This window comes from Salvelinus namaycush, chromosome 25, assembly GCF_016432855.1.
Source record: "Salvelinus namaycush isolate Seneca chromosome 25, SaNama_1.0, whole genome shotgun sequence".
NCBI classification, from domain to species: domain Eukaryota; kingdom Metazoa; phylum Chordata; class Actinopteri; order Salmoniformes; family Salmonidae; genus Salvelinus; species Salvelinus namaycush.
The window spans coordinates 41,760,294-41,779,603 of record NC_052331.1 but is presented as its reverse complement, the minus strand read 5'-3'; the positions used below and the strand labels follow the sequence as shown (position 1 = coordinate 41,779,603).

Here is a 19,310-nt window from a genome sequence, read left to right as displayed (position 1 = left end):
TGTTATGAATGTCTATTTCAAAATAAAGAAACTCCAATCAGATATAATAATTATACACCGTGGTTGTTGATAATTGCGTGCCCTGTTTAAAGTCTAAATATATTTGGACTTGAGACTTAAGATGCTTTCTGAGAACCAACAAGAACATGTTATTTGGTCTTCCATGACGATTCCCCGACTGGCACACGGATGTGGCAATTTTGGAATTGGCATCGATGGTGGATTCTTGTACCAGACTGGCACACCAGTGTTTTGAACTGAACATTCCGATTGAATGCATCACACACAGCTGCCCACTCAGTTCTTTTCTTTTGAATTTCAGAATAGAACACTGAAATAATAGTCAGACTCCAGTCATTTCAAACAAAGTCTACTCATGAAAGAGTTAAGCTCTTTGTAAATTGGACTCGTGAACGCTGCATCCATATTTGTAGAGGTAAAATCAGTTGAGACCAGTAAGTTAATAATCAACCTCATCCCAGGCAGCCTATATAGTTTACTAGCTCTGTGTCCTGTGGTGTCTTTTCAAGGGAAGAGAGGACTCAAGGGCCAGCTCACTACCAACACCTTGAAGGTCTCAAGACAGAAACAAACAACATAATGAAGCTAACGCTAACCTTTCTGTTCGTTCTTGTGGCTTCTTGGCCCCTGGTCCTCTGCGCCAAGGAGGAGTCCATGTCCAAAGACTCTCCTCTCCCTCAGGTTCCCGCCGTCGAAACTCGCTCCCGCTTCGCCGCTCTGGATGACGTGCGCCTCCTGGCCAACGGTCTCCTCCAGCTCGGCCACAGCCTCAGGGACTTCGTCCATAAGACCAAGAGCCAGATAAACGACATCTTCCAGAAACTCAACATCTTCGACAGCTCCTTCAACCAGCTCTCCGTGCTGGCCAGCGAGATCAAGGGGGAAGAGGAGGAGCTGAAGAAAACCACAGTGGTGCTCAAGGCCAACAACGAGGAGATACGGAACCTGTCGCTGGAGATCAATTCCAAGGTGGAGAGCATCCTGCAGGAGCGTAGCCAGCTTCGGAGCAAGGTGGGAGGGCTGGAGGTGAAACTGAGCGGCCTGTCTCAGGGCCTGGTCCCCGCCGAGCAGCTGGCTGAGATCAACTCACTGAAGGTGAGCCATCCCAACCTGACCTTAACCCATGGGGGGGAAATGAGTTGAACATAGTGTTAAAGCTGATTTAATATTCTCCCAATACTCACTGCAATATCCATGTAGAATACTGGTGTGGTAAGATACCAAGGACAAGGTAAGGTTTATGGGGAAATTTTACAAGGTTTTCAGTCACTTCAACCAACCTCAAGAAGATACATTGACCAAAGTCACTTTTGGTTCTAGGGATTAGCCTACTCCCTAACACCACTGTAGTACCAGATAGAACTGTTGAACCCTATAAGGATAAATAGTCCTGTCTGGAGAAATGACCCATCCCTGTCCCCTCATGTGTCTCACAGGATGTGATCCACACCCAGGAGAGGAGCATCAGTGAGCTGCTGAAGGCTGTGAGAGAGCAGAGCGACCAGCTCGACCACCAGAGGAGCAGGATGAAAACTCTGGAGGTGACGGTTGTTATTTGTACAACATGTAGCTTGAGTCTTACAGTCTTACAACCATGACAGCAGGCAAATGACTATATTTCTATGTTCAATCCATTATAGTAAAGATACTTATTTGGATTTATAAATCACCAGATGCTCAAAGAGCTTTACATTATATGGGTGAAACTCACCTCATCTACTATGATTATTCAGCAGGTTGACGTTTTTTGTCATGAATCTTGTCCTGGAGGCAGAACCGAGCGATTTCTGCTAGATGAGCCAGCTGCAAAGTTAAAATTGTAGCGTTTATAGTGTAATTATAGTGTACTTTTTTTTTTTGAGGTTAGAGGTAGGTTTAAAATCAGATTTTATGACTTTGTGAATGTGCCAGTTAGTGACCACTCTGCAGAGCTGCCTCCAGAACAAGATTTATGACTAAAAACACTAACCAGTGATTATTCACCTCATCTACCATGATTATTTGTGTGTACGTTTCAAACCTATCAAAACGACTATTGTGCAGAGCGACAGAAATGACTGCTTGTGCCGTAACAACACTATTCCTTCTCATGTTCAGCTCACCTACAACCCTTTCATGCAAGAGACCATTGAGAAACCATCGGACAACTTCCAGTCTGTCCCGCCCACCCTCGCTGGGTATTTGACCAACACCTCCACCAATGGCAGTTTGGACATGACGGGTAAGGTGGCTTAAAAGGGTCATGATCATTTGTTTTTATTTCTATTCCCATTAGCCGCTACTCTTTCAGGGTCCCTACAAAACACACGGTCCACACTAAAACACAATGTTTGAGGAACAAACGGGGTTTCAGCAAGGTGCTGCTGATAGACTGTAAAATATGGTTGTGTCACAGATCTCTCATCAGACTGCAGTGAGCTATTCAACAAGGGCGAGAGAGCCAGTGGAGTGTACGCCATCAAGCCCAACCAATCTGAGCCCTTCATGGTCTACTGTGACATGGGTGAAGGTAAGACAGACGAGTAGAGCCAATGCTCCCATTGAAGTCTGCTGAGGGGAGGACGGCTCTTAATAATGGCTGGAATGGAGTGGAATGGAGGGAATGGACTAGTATCAAACACGTGAAAACCATGTTTTTGATACCATTCCATTTTCCACATTCCAGCCATTAGTATTAGCTGAAACCTTGTGTACTAATGTATATTTATTGATTTGAAGTTAAGCGTTTCTTCTTTCCTTTCTGCAGATGGAGGGGCTACGGTCATCCAGAGAAGGAAGGATGGGTCGATGAATTTCCATCAGAATTGGGAGAAGTATGAAAACGGATTTGGAGACTTTCAAGGTGAGTGATGAAGTTGTGAGGTGTAATGTGTACTTCCCATGACCAGTGCACCAGACCAGTCACCTCATGTATGTGTGTACAACTTCAGCACTGAGCCTTATTGATTTGTCTGTGTCACAGGAGAGTTCTGGCTGGGCCTGAGGAAGATCCACTCCCTCGCTAGTCAAGGTGACACTTTCCTGAACATCCAACTGGAGGACTGGAAAAAGGGCAAACGCTTCATTGAGTACAACTTCTCTCTGGATGGACCCGAGGCCCACTATAGAATCCACCTCTCACAGGTGTCCGGAAATCTGCCCGACGCAATGAGCAACCACACCGGTATGATGTTCTCCACCAAGGACCAGGACAATGACAAACTTGAAGACTCCCACTGTGCCTATACCTACACAGGTAAAGTGGTGGGGAGTGGGGAGGATGTTATGGGATTTTATGGATGCATGGTTTATTGTAGGGCTCAAGTACAGGGTTTGTTTGAATGAAATTGTTTAATTTCATCTAATTTATGAAGCATACGATTTAATGGAACATTAGATTGAATGGAGATTGCTTTTTTTCACACCAGCATCCAGTTTAACTAATCCGATGGGTTTTTGCAGGCGGCTGGTGGTTCAACGCTTGCGGAGACACCAATCTGAACGGGAAATATATCCACGTGAAACCCAAGGGACGGTCAGAGCGTAGGAGGGGAATCCACTGGAAGCCAACCCGAGGGTCCTCCTACTGCCTCCGATCCACCCAGATCTCCATTCGCTCCACCCCTGCCGCTACCTTCGCTTCAACCTCCTCAGAGACAGGCAATTTCAGCTCAGAATGAACACCAGACATTTACCTCTGGATAGAAACAAGACATTGACCAACCTTTGGCGAAAATATGTAATAAGTCTCTGACAACAAGGCCTTAAGGAGATTTAGGAGGTCAGTTTAGTGAGTCTCTTCTGTCGACTGCAGTCGGACCAAGCTGATTGAATAGGACTCTGAATCTGTGTCTCTAATCCACAGTTTGCCTTATAGCTAGTCTGAAAGGGATTCACTTCTCCTCTTCAGCATTAAAGGCTTTGGGACACAAGGAACCAAATTAATTGTCTAACATTTTTATACTCAGTTTAACGTTCTAATTTCGGGGTGAAATTGTTCGACAACATCCTGGTTACTATTACATGCATTTGAGGAATCCTCTATGTAACTGTATTTCAGACTGTATTTCAGACTGTATTTCAGACTGTATTACAGACTGTATTACAGACTGTATTTCAGACTGTAATTCAGACTGTATTTCAGACTGTATGGCGGATGGTACTCGTACCTGAGATCTGAGCACAAACCTCATAAATATGCAAAACGTACATCATTCTTTTATGTGAAAATTTGAGTTGAGCGTGCAGATTTGACTGTAAGTCTGAATACAACCAGGTATGAAGTGGTGAGGAGCTGGATGGACAGCACACAGGCATCCACCTGAATAACAGCAGTTATCACCACTTACTGAGTCACATTGACTCTCAGCACATATGTACTGTAAATACTGTATTTTTAATAAATAAAGCATATTTATGACTACTGGTGTGGTTCTGAATAATTATCCTCGAAAGACTACAACAGTCGGTAACATGACTGTCCAAATGAACAAATCATTTGATTTCTAGCCAGCTCTTACAGCCATGTTCCAAAAACATTGTCATTCAAATGTCTATCTGTAGCTGTTAATAGCTATACCTGTAAATATAAAAGTATTACAGTATTATTACTACTCAATAAAATGTTCTTGAATGGACTTATCAGAGGCTATGGGAGGGATGGGAGTATCATGATCGGCAGAATAAGTTAAGCCTGGGCACCAGTCTGACTTTGTGTCATGTTTCATAATGACATGAGTACAAGGAGTGGGATGTTAGCTAAACAGACTGGTACCCAGGCTAGAACAAGTTGGTTCCTTTACGTAAACTGAGAGATGGCCTTTAGTGAGGGTACGACAACATGGTGAGTGTCTGACAGGAACCTTTTGGTTTTCCTCTGTTCAGCCTTGACCTGAAAAACATCACATATCTCACTGACCTCTGATGCAATCAGACCTACAATTTTATTTTATTTTTTAAAATCAGGCTAATGAGTGGACATAATGAGTGGACATAATGAGTGGACATAATGAGTGGACATAATGAGTGTCCATGATGTAACAGTAGTGCACTACAGCACTAGTCGTTTTTCACCCAAAAAAGTGCACTTGGACATCAAAGCAGCTTTCAACTGAGCTGTGGCTAGAAATAGTGTTTTGTCTAACTGGAAGGTCACACGAAACGTTGAAAGGCTTTAAGGTAGGTCACGACGTTCTTAACGTTTGGGAATTATGCACAAGCCTCTCAAAACAGACCACATTAGCCCCAGGAGGCAGTATTGTATTCTACTCTCTGAGAAGAAGTTGACCCTTCACACTGGTCTGCGATAGTATTACCAGCTTCTAAACCCAGAGAAGCAACACTGCGAGACTTACAGGAACACTTGGAAAGCAGACTCGGCAGACCAGACCGGGGGTTTGGGTTTTGAGAAGTCAATGAGAAGTGAAATATTCTTTGTTCGTTGTTAATTTTCTCAAACTCTAAAGGCATAACCTAGATTTGCGCCAATGTTTTAAGTAGCTAAACATATTACTCCAACCTTATGAAAGTGACAAACACACACGTTTTCATTTTCGTATTCTTAAAAATGTTATATCGAACTTCATCGCCTTTCATTTAACGACTTGCACATGCGCACGTCGGCCCGAGACGACCGTTAGACCTGACTACGTGTTTCTGTGCATGAGTTTAGCCAACGTGACCATGACATCACATACAAGCGTGATCGGGGATTTCTATTAGAGAAGCAGTTTCTGCCGAACTTCATACTGTACTGTCTTTGGTATTACCATCACAAATCAACACTGACCCTGAATCAGTGCTTAGGGTCTCTCTTACTGGAGACAACAGCCCTGACAGTGATCCCCCTGCACATGTGTGAACTAAGGAGCGTCTTCAGTTACCATCTGCCTCTGCACACATACTAGTCTCCCTGGTTATTTTTGGACCCATAGCTTCCCCCTACCAGCCCGTGAAATACTGGGCGTGGCTAAGACTTTTCCCTCCCGTTAACCCTGTAGTATATTTCATGTGACTGTAGTATATTTCATGTGACTGTAGTATATTTCATGTGTTTCTACCACAGTGACTGTAGTATATTTCATGTGACTGTAGTATATTTCATGTGTTTCTACCACAGTGAATGTAGTATATTTAATGTGACTGTAGTATATTTCATGTGTTTCTACCACAATGACTGTAGTATATTTCATGTGACTGTAGTATATTTCATGTGTTTCTACCACAGTGACTGTAGTATATTTCATGTGACTGTAGTATATTTCATGTGTTTCTACCACAGTGACTGTAGTATATTTCATGTGTTTCTACCACAATGACTGTAGTATATTTCATGTGTTTCTACCACAATGACTGTAGTATATTTCATGTGTTTCTACCACAGTGACTGTAGTATATTTCATGTGACTGTAGTATATTTCATGTGTTTCTACCACAATGACTGTAGTATATTTCATGTGTTTTTACCACAGTGACTGTAGTATATTTCATGTGTTTCTACCACAATAACTGTAGTATATTTCATGTGACTGTAGTATATTTCATGTGTTTCTACCACAATGACTGTAGTATATTTCATGTGACTGTAGTATATTTCATGTGTTTCTTCCACAATGACTGTAGTATATTTCATGTGACTGTAGTATATTTCATGTGTTTCTACCACAGTGACTGTAGTATATTTCATGTGACTGTAGTATATTTCATGTGACTGTAGTATATTTCATGTGTTTCTTCCACAATGACTGTAGTATATTTCATGTGACTGTAGTATATTTCATGTGTTTCTACCACAGTGACTGTAGTATATTTCATGTGTTTCTACCACAGTGACTGTAGTATATTTCATGTGTTTCTACCACAGTGACTGTAGTATATTTCATGTGACTGTAGTATATTTCATGTGTTTCTACCACAGTGACTGTAGTATATTTCATGGGACTGTAGTATATTTAATGTGTTTCTACCACAATGACTGTAGTATATTTCATGTGTTTCTACCACAATGACTGTAGTATATTTAATGTGTTTCTACCACAATGACTGTTGTATATTTCATGTGTTTCTACCACAATGACTGTAGTATATTTCATGTGTTTCTACCACAATGACTGTAGTATATTTCATGTGACTGTAGTATATTTCATGTGTTTCTACCACAATGACTGTAGTATATTTCATGTGTCTCTACCACAATGACTGTAGTATATTTCATGTGTTTCTACCACAATGACTGTAGTATACTTCGGTTGGCTAAGTATAACCACCAGCAACCATAGCCTATGGATTTATCATGTTAAAATCCAGAAGTGAATATTAAATAAAATACAATCTATACCATACACATTAAGTCATAAAATGTGTATAACTCCAAGCTATAGTGGCTTTTTTCAATAGCTAAAATAGGCGACCACAACAGAGATACTAACCTGAAAGACCTGTGTCATCTTGGCAGGTTGGTCAGCTCGTAATTGGTCATCACGGGATCATGTCCACGCCGGCGGTTTCCTGTGTGATCAGGAAGTACAAGGCCATCGGCGGTATCATCCTCACTGCCAGTCACAACCCCCGGGGGATCCAATGGAGACTGTGGCATCAAGTTCAACACTGCTAATGCAGGTACTGTAAGCAGAGAATAGGGAACAGTAGGAAAGGTTGTTAGCCAAGAGCATTACAAGATAAGATAGAGACATTTCCCACAAGTATCATGCAGATATTTGATGCAGATATTTGACATTTTTGATACAATGTCATTCTATATCAATAATTGGTGACTTCAGAAGCACAATTGAATAGACTAGAGCAGCACAATTAAGATCAACACAAATGAGTGCCCTTGTGTAACACAAGACCTGAAGTCTTGCTTTTTTGTTTGAACCAACCTAAGCCCAGCCCAGGAGGCAGTCACTAACAAAATATCCCTGATCAGTAGATACATAGAGGAGTACGCCATCTGCCCAGAACTCCGGGTAGACTTGGCTACCCCGGGCAAACAGATGTTTGACCTGGAGAACAAGTTTAAACCCTTCACAGGTGAGCACAAACACATCACTCATAACCTGACAAGAGTTCTGGAGAAATAAACAGGTACCTGATGTTTGAATAGAAGGAAATAAACTGAATTCCTTGTTGGCAGTTTTAGAGTAGGCAATAGAAAAAAACTCACTTACATACTTAGGCTAGAATTCAATAAAACTTGCACTATAGAAAAACGAATAAAAACATTCCCTAGTTTGCAGTGTAAGATCAATGTGACTTTTTAAACAGCATAGGTTCTGGTTTGATTGAATCTGGCCACAGAACATTGCCTCTGTGTTTATTCTTTGAACTGTTTCCCTTCTTGGATTTCTGAGGATCTTTGTCTTCTCACAGTGGAGATAGTGGACTCGGCGGAGTCTTATGCCAACATGCTGAGGAACATCTTTGACTTTGCTGCACTGAAGAAGCTGTTGTCTGGGGAGAACCACATCAAGATCCGTCTAGAACGCCATGCATGGAGGTTAGGAATCTAGCGTGCCAGACCTTCCAGCTACAACGTGTAGTTGGAGTATATGTAATATTTAGAGAGCCACTCGTCTGGCTATGCAACATTAGGAGGTAAGAAGAAGGCTGCTCTATTCCGATGTACAGAACATATAGTTATACCGTCTCTATACGTGCAGATGTTGATATCCATCTTAGGTTGAATCTAATGTCACACAGTGCCACCGTAAAGATGAGCGGAGCAGGATTTGTGAGAGCAGCAGCCTAGTTGAGAGTTCAGCTGTTGTTTCCAACTGTCTGTTACAATGTCCAGTCTCTCAGGAGAGAGGGGAGGAGGGGGTTACACAAACTGTCTGTTACATGATCCAGTCTCTCAGGAGAGAGGGGAGGAGGGGGTTACACAAACTGTCTGTTACATGATCCAGTCTCTCAGGAGAGAGGGGAGGAGGGGGTTACACAAACTGTCTGTTACATGATCCAGTCTCTCAGGAGAGAGGGAAGGAGGGGGTTACACAAACTGTCTGTTACATGATCCAGTCTCTCAGGAGAGAGGGGAGGAGGGGGTTACACAAACTGTCTGTTACATGATCCAGTCTCTCAGGAGAGAGGGGAGGAGGGGGTTACACAAACTGTCTGTTACATGATCCAGTCTCTCAGGAGAGAGGGGAGGAGGGGGTTACACAAACTGTCTGTTACATGATCCAGTCTCTCAGGAGAGAGGAGAGGAGGGGGTTACACAAACTGTCTGTTACAATGTCCAGTCTCTCAGGAGAGAGGGGAGGAGGGGGTTACACAAACTGTCTGTTACATGGTCCAGTCTCTCAGGAGAGAGGGGAGGAGGGGGTTACACAAACTGTCTGTTACATGATCCAGTCTCTCAGGAGAGAGGGGAGGAGGGGGTTACACAAACTGTCTGCTATGGAAAAATCAAGCTACAAAAAAAATTCTAAACTCAAGCTGTTCCTAGAACCATATCACCTCCCCTGTGATAACATTTACACCATTTAGCAGACGCGCTTATCCAAAGCAATTAGAGTTAAGCGCTTTTCTCAAGGGCACATTGACAGCTTTTCACCTGGTCGGCTCAGGGATGTGAACTAGCGACCTTTTGGTTACTAGCCCAACATTCTTAACCACTAGGATATCTGCTCCCCACTGAACACCAGGGATAGCACAGGACAAGACTCCATGTGTACCTCTGTTTAATCATCAGAGGTAGGTACCAATGTGAAGAGGATACTGTGTGAGGAGCTGGGCTCCCCTGCTAAATCTGCCATTAAGTATGTCCCCCTGCAACCCTTTGGGGGTCAGCACCCTGATCCCAACCTCACCTATACAGCTGACCTGGCTGAGGCCATGAGAGGTGGCCAGCACCATTTTGAAGCTGCCTTTGATGGTGACGGGGTGCGTGTTCAATCAACCAATAATTTAACGGTCCTTTTAATAATAATCACCATTGCAAGTAATCATCTTTAATTTGTGAATTTGTCATTATATAGAAAAAATAAAATATCAAAGTGCTTAAACAGGCAATGAGATTTACAGCAGGCTAAGCTGACACAACTGCAAATCTAATGATAATCTATATTTATTTATCTTAGTTATATTTCATCCAAGACTATTACTAAAATAGTACCCATCAAGGTACAATAATCATCAGTTAATTTCTTTACGCATCTCAGACTGTCTGAAGACTTCAATCACAACTTTAAGGTTTGGGGTTGGATGCTTTGAATTGTATTCAGATGCTGCTAACCCCTCTCTCTCTTGTTGCCTGACCTCTAACCCCTGTCTGGTTTTCCAGGACCGTAACATGATCCTGGGTAAGCATGGCTTTTTCGTCAACCCATCAGACTCGGTGGCTGCCATCGCTGCCAATGTTTTCAGCATCCCCTTACGTCCAGCACACAGGGGTGAGAGGCTACGCACGCAGCATGCCCACCAGCCCTGCACTGGGCAACTAACACCTCGGCCTGGCATTATCCAATGAGAAAATGAGCCATTGACCATTACTGCATCTCATCCCGTCTCAATAAATAACAAACTAGTGGACACTGTAAGGTTTAAATGTACAGAATGATCATAAACCGTAATCATGTAAGATCACCCAAAAAAAACGAAAAGACTATATCCCCATCTCGTAGTGTAGCCAGAGCGATAAAGATTGAACTCTACGAGACCCCCACGGGGTGGAAGTTCTTTGGCAACCTGATGGATGCAGGCAAATGGAGAAGAGAGTTTCGGCACAGGTAGCTCATCAGTAGGTCCAAATGTCCGGAACTAGTTACCAGAAGAGGTGGCTAACACAGCAAGAACCTCAAGCAAACCTACACTGTTTCTATCATGTCAGATGCTGACCATCTGTCAGAAAGATGGACTTTGGGCCGTGCTGGCATGGCTGTCCATCCTGGCAGCGAGGAAGTAGAATGTGGATGACATCACGAAGGACCACTGGCAGAAGTTTGGCAGGAAAGTCTTCACCAGGTGAGTGTGAATCTCTGGTGACCTCTGGTGGTCAAATCATATAATTGCAGAACTTATTTCTGAATCCCCACAAGACTTTCTCAGGGCCAGGGAGTTGTAGTAAGGCAGGCTAGTGCTGAAGTCTGAGTGAAACCTTGAGTTGTATAACAAGCTGAAAATGAAGTCAAAGAGACACTATGCCTGGAAAGAAAAATGCCTTGCAGCCAATAGCCTGTTCCTGCTTGAACAAATTACAAAAGGAGTTGGGCTGCAGAAACAACGAGGCACACAAGTAATGCAGCCAAAGCTCGTGGTTTTATCTTCTGCTGTGCTGTCTTGGGCAGGTATGACTGTGAGGAAGTCGACCTGGATGCAGCCGTTCAGATGATGGAGGAGCTGACGATGTTGGAGAAGGCCTTCGTAGGCCAGAGGTTCGCAGTGGGCGAGAAGCTCTATCAGGTGGAGAGGGCCGACCACTTTGAACACACTGACCCCGTAGACAGGCACCAGCTGGGGAATGGGGGTGGCTGTTTTGGCGTGCTCACAGAACTGGACATGCTATAAGTCACTTTGGACTTATAGGATATAAGAATGACATCTTCTGTAGCTACTGTAGGAGTCTCCAATACTTTTTAAAATGTACTTTATTAACTGGCTAATCTTGTCTCTGTATTGGGTTAAATGCGGAAGACACATTGCAGTTGAATATATTCAGTTGGACAACTGACTAGGTATCCCCCTTTCCCTTTCCCTATCTGCAGGGCTTGAGGATAATATTCACAGACGGCTCGCGGGTCATCTACAGGCTCAGTGGAACAGGGAGTATGGGGGAAACAGTTCAGGTCTACATTGACAGCTACGAGACAGACCCCAACAAGATCTTCCAAGATCCACATCAGACAAAGGATGATTCAGAGATTAGATCTCACTGACCAAACTGTGGTGTTTCTGAGACTATCATCATAGAACATGAGCATATAGCTACATACTAGTGTATAACCTATGTCCGTGTGTATGTGTGCCAGGTGATGCTGGTTACCCTGGTTACCATAGCCCTGAAGGTCTCACAGCTTCATGAGAGGACAGGCCGCACACGTGATTGTCCCTTACAACTCCCCTGCCACCTCCTAATAAAATACTCAAACGACACTGTCTATCCCCAATCCTACCTTCACTTAGATGGCCCTTTTACCCTCTATCAAAAGCATCTTTGTGCGATTTTGTACTTTTCCGATTACCCCAACTCAAAACACTCACCACAGGTTCACATTGAGCAAGAGTGAACTGTACCAAAAATAAAACGTGATCAACTTCTTATTTAGTTGTTGTCATTAGTCAAATCCCACAAGGTATAAAGAATAGAGAGTCTTTCATAAATGGGTAGCCTAAATAATTATATAATCAAAATGAAACAAGTGAAAAATGCATCCCAAACAGGAAAACGTATAAATTCTGTGTTCATTATAATGTGATTTAAAAGGCAACCTGCAGTTAAAACAACAACGATGCGCCAACGCAACAACTTTTTTTTTAGGTAAATGGCTTAGAGATGGAGATGGAGAACCACTCTCAAATTCATAGACAGAGCTACAGATGCAAGGTCTGACCATCCATAAGATCAAAATAATAGTTGAAGTTATATGTGAAGCTATACAGTTAGTTTACAATTACGATGTCTATAAACAATGAAGTAAAACAAGGTTATGTTTTGGATTCTGATGGGGTTAGACAGTTGAACTAATGCCATGAGCCATTAATAAGTTATATTCTTCAAGAATCAATGGCTGTATATCACTCATTTAAAAGTCAAAACATGGATGTAGCAATCGCAGATTGCCCCCTTTAAGACGGGGCTTGTTATAGCGACACTAGAAGCGAGTGAAATTGGCTCCATACAAAGCTGTTCTTCCCACCAAATTGACCGACATGTTGCTTGACAACAGCTTCCAAACATTACATCACCTTGCTCCATTGTTCTCTTGAAAAACAATATGTCTATGCGTTGCGCCAGTGTAATATTTTATCATTTCAGACTATGAGAGCTTGCGTTTGTTCTATGAATGATTCGCACATACAGTTGTCAAATTGTGAAGGACCGCGTGAAATCCAATGATGCACACCCACGCTCACTTGCTGCGAAAACAATACCTCAAACTGCAGACAGCGAATCTAAAAGTGAGTTTTTAGAACTTTATTTACAAGTATGTTTTATATATCCATCATATATATCTTAAGATTTTAGGTTATTCTGTGTGCTCATCAACAACAAAAAGTCTCTCACAGGAAACAAGCGTGTAATCATGTCACCTTCAAATAACCAGTGAAACACTAAAAGTTATTTTATTTCTTATTTCTTTAATGACAAGGGAGTGGAGGCCAAGCCAGTAAGTCACAGCCTGCTTGAATGGGAGGCTAAAGTGGAAGGACTGAAAGACACGTTGTGGGAAGGTGTGATATGGGCATGAAGTGTTCAGCGTTCACAAAATAATATCGATGACGATGATCAGCTACTGATGATGATTACATGCGGTCTACATTTAGGGCTTGGTGTCTGAACTACCAAAGGTACATTCTGGGGGGGAAGCCATTTTAATTTTCAAATCTTTCCGTTCCATAAGGTGCTGTTTTGCTGCTGACATTGAATTTCACTGAGGCTTACAACTCTGTCCCTCCAACTGTCCAATTCAACGCCATCCCTTTCCACCCCAATGGTGAGTTGCTGGCAATAGATATTGCCATGAAAGTGTCATAAAAAGGAAACGTGTTTAATTTCCACCTGTACATGTCTGTTGTGATTGAAGTGGACAAGGACACAGGAAGCCCATGTATCCCCTGCTTGGACAGCGAGTGGAACCCCAGCATCTCAATCAGCAGTATTCTTCTGAGCGTCCAGGTTTGCACCCATTTTACTGCACATTTTGAAATACGGCAGCCTGGTCTAGATGTAACATAGTAAATTTAAAGCCAGGACACTCAAATTAGTATGATATGTTACGTTTGGTAACATTTTTTTAAACCATAACCTTTATATAACTAGGCAAGTCAGTTAAGAACAAATTCTTATTTACAATGACGGCCTACCCCGGCCAAACCCCAACGACCCAATTGTGCGCCGCCCTATGTGACTCCCAATCACGGCCGGTTGTGATACAGTCTGGAATCGAACCAGGGCCTGTAGTGAAGCCTCTAGCACTGAGATGCAGTGCCTTAGACTGCTGCGCTACTAGGGAGCCCCCCATAAGACAGAAGGTTACTTAAGGCAAAAATTAAAGTAGGGTGGTTAGTTGGAACAGATGGCTGGGCGTATAACAGGAACATCTAGCAACCCAAAGGTTGAGCATTTAAATCTCATCACGGACAACTTTAACATTTGAGCTAATTAGCTACTTTGCACCTACTTAGCATGTTAGCTAACACTTCCCCTAACCTTAATAACCTAACTCTTAACCCTAACCCTTAACCCTTTAACCTAACTCTTAACCCTAACCTTAACCCCTAACCCTAGCTAACGTTAGCCACAACAAATTTGTTAACATGTAATAGGAATTGCAATTGCTAACATATCATACAAATTGTAATTCGGAACATATCATATGAAATGGATGATGGACATTCACAAATTCATACAAAACATATCATACTAATTGTAGTGTCCCAGATGTACGTTTACTATGCTACGTCTACCTCTGAGTCCAGGCTGGATACAGAAATGTGTAGTTTATTGTGATAAAGATAGAACTATTACATACTCGTTTTTAAAAAAGCACTGCCACTTGCAGTGTTCATAGACCCATACAGTAGTAGTAGTGTAGTAATATCACGTCTGTGTGGTCTCCTATGTCCCCTCTAGACCATGCTGTCCAACCCAGTCCTGGAGGGAGCGGTGAACCACGAAGCTGCTGACATGCTCTGGTCCAGCCCATCCACCTACCACCGTGTGGTGCTGGACTGTGTCAGGGCCAGCCAGGAACTGGAGAGTGAGTGAGCACCACCTAGTACAAGGATTAGCTATTGGTTACATTGGGCTACGTTACAAAGCTACACTGTAAATAAATATATATATTATTGTACAATTGCAATAGGATTGTGAGTTTGCTCAACAAAAATGTTGTTGATCGAACTCGCAACAAAAAGTTTGTGTGTGAAAATGTTGTTGAGCAGAAATACATGCAATAATTCCCTTAAACGTTTATAGTACTGTTAAGACACAAACGGCAGCATCTTTTTCTTTTTCAATGCTTCCTATTGGTTAGAGAGGAATATTGGAGGCTTTCTGCTCCTATCAGAAAGCAGTTCATTACAGCATTACAGAAACGGTGCTTCCCTGTGTGACCAGGAAGTCACTGAAGGTGTTGTAGTTATTAGTACTGTCATAGAGCCCTTTCCCTGAGGGGAGACGTATGTAGACCACACCCCAATGGTCCAGCTCTAGAGACAATGCCTTTGAAACATACTTACCACGATGGTCAGTGCGTACATAATTAAATACAACACTTTTTGGTCATCATGGAACAGGCCTACTCTCATGGTATTCCCAGGCAGTGAATCTGAAGTAGTAGACTCATCTCACTGGTGCTGGGAACATAGCAGTTATTGGGTTATAGGCCGATCCAATGTTGGTGATGACTCTCTTCTAGATCAGTTGGGTTTCAGTATTGAACGGTCCTACAGTTCCTGAATCAGTCAAACCAGCAGAGAACATATTGTCTGTGTTCTCCCTCTTCATCTCCTCCTCCACCTCCTTCTCACTGGCTGACACTCTGGCCTCCATGGCTGTGTTATCCCTCTTCAGCTCCTCCATGTTGTTCATCTGGAGCTGCAGTTCAGTCTTGGTGACTCTCCTCTCTAAGTGCTGTCAGCTACTTTGTCCTGCTCCTCAACCTCCTTCTCGCTGGCTGTCACTCTGGCCCCCATTGGCGGACAGTCCAGCTGCTTGGGCTGTGTTCTCTGTCTTCAGCTCCACCACTGGCCTCCATGTTCCTCAGCTCAGTCTTGGTGACAGTCCGCTCCACCACCACTGGGTGACCTTACCTCATACCAGGTCATTTGAATGTGTCACTGTAAAAGGCTGTGTGTTAACTCCATGTGTTATTCAGTTGAAGCCCCTCACCCTTTTTGTTCTTACTGGTGGTTGATTTGCATCCTGCAATGTCTTTGCTGATTTTCTTCATTTTGCACCATGAATTTTGGCTACTTTACATTCCACTGTGTTTTGCATTTTTCTTATTGAGTAGAAGAGTCTGTGGTTTCACTTTCAGTCTTCAAAGATTCAATTATTTCAAATGATTTACCGCTGGTAAGGGTGGGATGCCGCTAGTCTATTCTAAGATAAGGCTATCATATCCCATCTCACACTGAGTGGTGACAATGATCTGTGTATTATCACCACCTCTCCTGTAGGGAATAGGAAAGCTGTGCAGTTGGACTCACAAAGCAGGTGAGAGAAATCAAATCAAATGTTATTTGTCACATACACGTGTTTAGCAGATGTTAATGCGAGTGTAGCGAAATGCTTTGTGTTTCTAGTTCCGACAGTGCGGCAATATCTAACAATTTCACAACATATACCCATATACACACACATTTGAAAGGAAGGAATGAAATTAAGAATATGTAAATATATAATGAGCAAAGTGAATATTTCCACTTTCCATGTGCTCATCTCTTACATTTCCAGAATATTTTTTATCTTGGATTCCCTTGATTGATTATTTAATTCACAATGATACCACAGACATTACAGTATTATATTCTGTTTTATCCTCTTTTTTTGACATGACACATTCAAAGTGAAATCATTATGAATTTCTTGCATAGTATCATGATAGTACGATACTCTTGATTACTGTAGTTACAGTAGTTTAGTGTAATATTCTCTGTTCCATGGCTAAATGTAACGCCTCCAGGCTTGTGAGGAGAATCCCTTTTGAGGATTATCTGAAGACATGGACAAAGATGGCCACCACTAAAGCTGGCTCGTGGATGAAGAAGGAATGTATGTCTATCTATCTAAATACATGCAGTCTTCATGACCTTGGAATGTACATTAGGAGTTAGCACTGATAGGCTTGTAACAGGCTATCTGTTGTTGTATTCCAGCCCTGGAGGATCTCATCAAGTGCCCTGAGACCTTTGCCATGTATTATGGGTCACCAGGCAAGGAATCTCCCATGGGCACACAGTGTGAAATGTAAGTCTGTTTATTCTGAAAGATAAAGAGGAGCAGTAAAAATAAGAGATTACCTCTTGGCTTTTAAGATTGCTGGTTAAAACACATGTCTGATTTCCCATAGCGGCTGCCTTTCCTAAATATGAGTGGGTTTTGCATCGACTTTCCAGAATTCAATGTGTGTTTATAAACCAAGCTATACAAAGGCAACATGTCACTCATTCAGAAAGGTTCAGAACCTTAATAACCAGATGTGCTCTGTGACAGGTTCAGAACCTTAATAACTAGATGTGCTCTGTGACAGGTTCAGAACCTTAATAACCAGATGTGCTCTGTGACAGGTTCAGAACCTTAATAACCAGATGTGCTCTGTGACAGGTTCAGAACCTTAATAACCAGATGTGCTCTGTGACAGGTTCAGAACCTTAATAACCAGATGTGCTCTGACAGGTTCAGAACCTTAATAACCAGATGTGCTCTGTGACAGGTTCAGAACCTTAATAACCAGAGGTGCTCTGTGACAGGTTCAGAACCTTAATAACCAGATGTGCTCTGTGACAGGTTGAGCCTTAATAACCAGATGTGCTCTGTGACAGGTTCAGAGCCTTAATAACCAGATGTGCTCTGTGACAGGTTCAGAGCCATAATAACCAGATGTGCTCTGTGACAGGTTCAGAGCCATAATAACCAGATGTGCTCTGTGACAGGTTCAGAGTCTTAATAACCAGATGTGCTCTGTGACAGGTTCAGAGCCTTAATAACCAGATGTGCTCTGTGACAGGTTCAGAACCTTAACCAGATGTGCTCTGTGACAGGTTCAGAACCTTAACCAGATGTGCTCTGTGACAGGTTCAGAACCTTAATAACCAGATGTGCTCTGTGACAGGTTCAGAGTCTTAATAACCAGATGTGCTCTGTGACAGGTTCAGAGCCATAATAACCAGATGTGCTCTGTGACAGGTTCAGCGCCTTAATAACCAGATGTGCTCTGTGACAGGTTCAGAGCCTTAATAACCAGATGTGCTCTGTGACAGGTTCAGAACCTTAATAACCCGATGTGCTCTTTGACAGGTTCAGAACCTTAATAACCAGATGTGCTCTGTGACAGGTTCAGAGCCTTAATAACCAGATGTGCTCTGTGACAGGTTCAGAACCTTAATAACCAGATGTGCTCTGTGACAGGTTCAGAACCTTAATAACCAGATGTGCTCTGTGACAGGTTCAGAGCCTTAATAACCAGATGTGCTCTGTGACAGGTTCAGAGCCTTAATAACCAGATGTGCTCTGTGACAGGTTCAGAACCTTAATAACCAGATGTGCTCTGTGACAGGTTCAGAGCCTTAATAACCAGATGTGCTCTGTGACAGGTTCAGAGCCTTAATGTATGGTACCGTGCACCAGCCTAAGAAGACCGAACCAGTGAGTGAGGGGAGACAAGCAAGGATGGACCAAATGAGAAAGATTTACCTCCTCTACAGAACACCAGGTAAGTCCATGATGAATTCAGTGTGTGTGTGTGTGTGTGTTACTTTGAGCAATGACAGAGCCCATCTTTTATGTGTGTCCTTGTAGACATGCTGACCCCTCAGGTGAATGTGCAGAGAGACTCCATGGCCACCAGGGGTCTCTGTAGAGCACGTGACAGACAGCAACAAGACCTCTGGGAGAACGAGGTGGACAAACTGGTGGCCTGGACACACTCACTGTCATTCGAGGAGTTGGAGGAGGAGTGATGCCTCCACGTGCACGTACATACACGCCTTGCAATTTGATACACTTGACCAATAAAATTTGAAAACTTCTTGTACTTTATTATTATATATAGTACTATTATTATCTATATTATTATCATCAATATCATTATTATCAATATTATTATTAGTATTGGTGTCCACATCACCAACGAACTATCATGATCTAAACATACCAAGACAGTCGTGAAGAGGGCACGACAAAACATTTTCCCCCTCAGGAGACTGAAAAGATTTGGCATGGGCCCACATATCCTCAAAAGGTTCTACAGCTGCACCATTGAGGGCATCCTAACCGGTTGCATCACCGCCTGGTATGGCAACTGCTCGGCATCTGACCGTAAGGTGCTACAGAGGGTAGTGCGAACGACCCAGTTCATCACTGGGGCCAAGCTTCCTGCCGTCCAGGACCTATATAATAGTTGGTGTCAGAGGAAAGCCCATAA

The 19,310-nt window shown here is 42.8% G+C and overlaps 1 protein-coding gene and 1 pseudogene across 1 annotated transcript; both read left to right on the top strand.

The window, feature by feature from the left end:
• Positions 1-503: 503 nt before the first annotated feature.
• Positions 504-4,423, top strand: LOC120020744 (angiopoietin-related protein 3-like). Its single transcript, XM_038964483.1, has 7 exons — positions 504-1,116; positions 1,458-1,562; positions 2,119-2,242; positions 2,417-2,530; positions 2,768-2,863; positions 2,984-3,256; positions 3,463-4,423. The coding sequence occupies exons 1-7, from the start codon at positions 601-603 to the stop codon at positions 3,678-3,680; spliced, it is 1,446 nt and encodes a 481-aa protein (XP_038820411.1). The 5' UTR covers positions 504-600; the 3' UTR covers positions 3,681-4,423.
• A 2,770-nt stretch (positions 4,424-7,193) lies between these two features.
• LOC120019959 lies at positions 7,194-13,835 on the top strand (annotated as a pseudogene).
• The last annotated feature ends 5,475 nt before the right edge of the window (positions 13,836-19,310 follow it).

Excerpts from the sequence above, each read along its gene's own strand:
- LOC120020744 (XM_038964483.1), top strand. The coding sequence starts at position 601 with ATGAAGCTAACGCTAACCTTTCTGTTCGTTCTTGTGGCTTCTTGGCCC. Across the intron at positions 2,531-2,767 it reads CTACTGTGACATGGGTGAAG|ATGGAGGGGCTACGGTCATC; the intron begins GTAAGACAGACG and ends TCCTTTCTGCAG. Across the intron at positions 3,257-3,462 it reads CTGTGCCTATACCTACACAG|GCGGCTGGTGGTTCAACGCT; the intron begins GTAAAGTGGTGG and ends GGGTTTTTGCAG.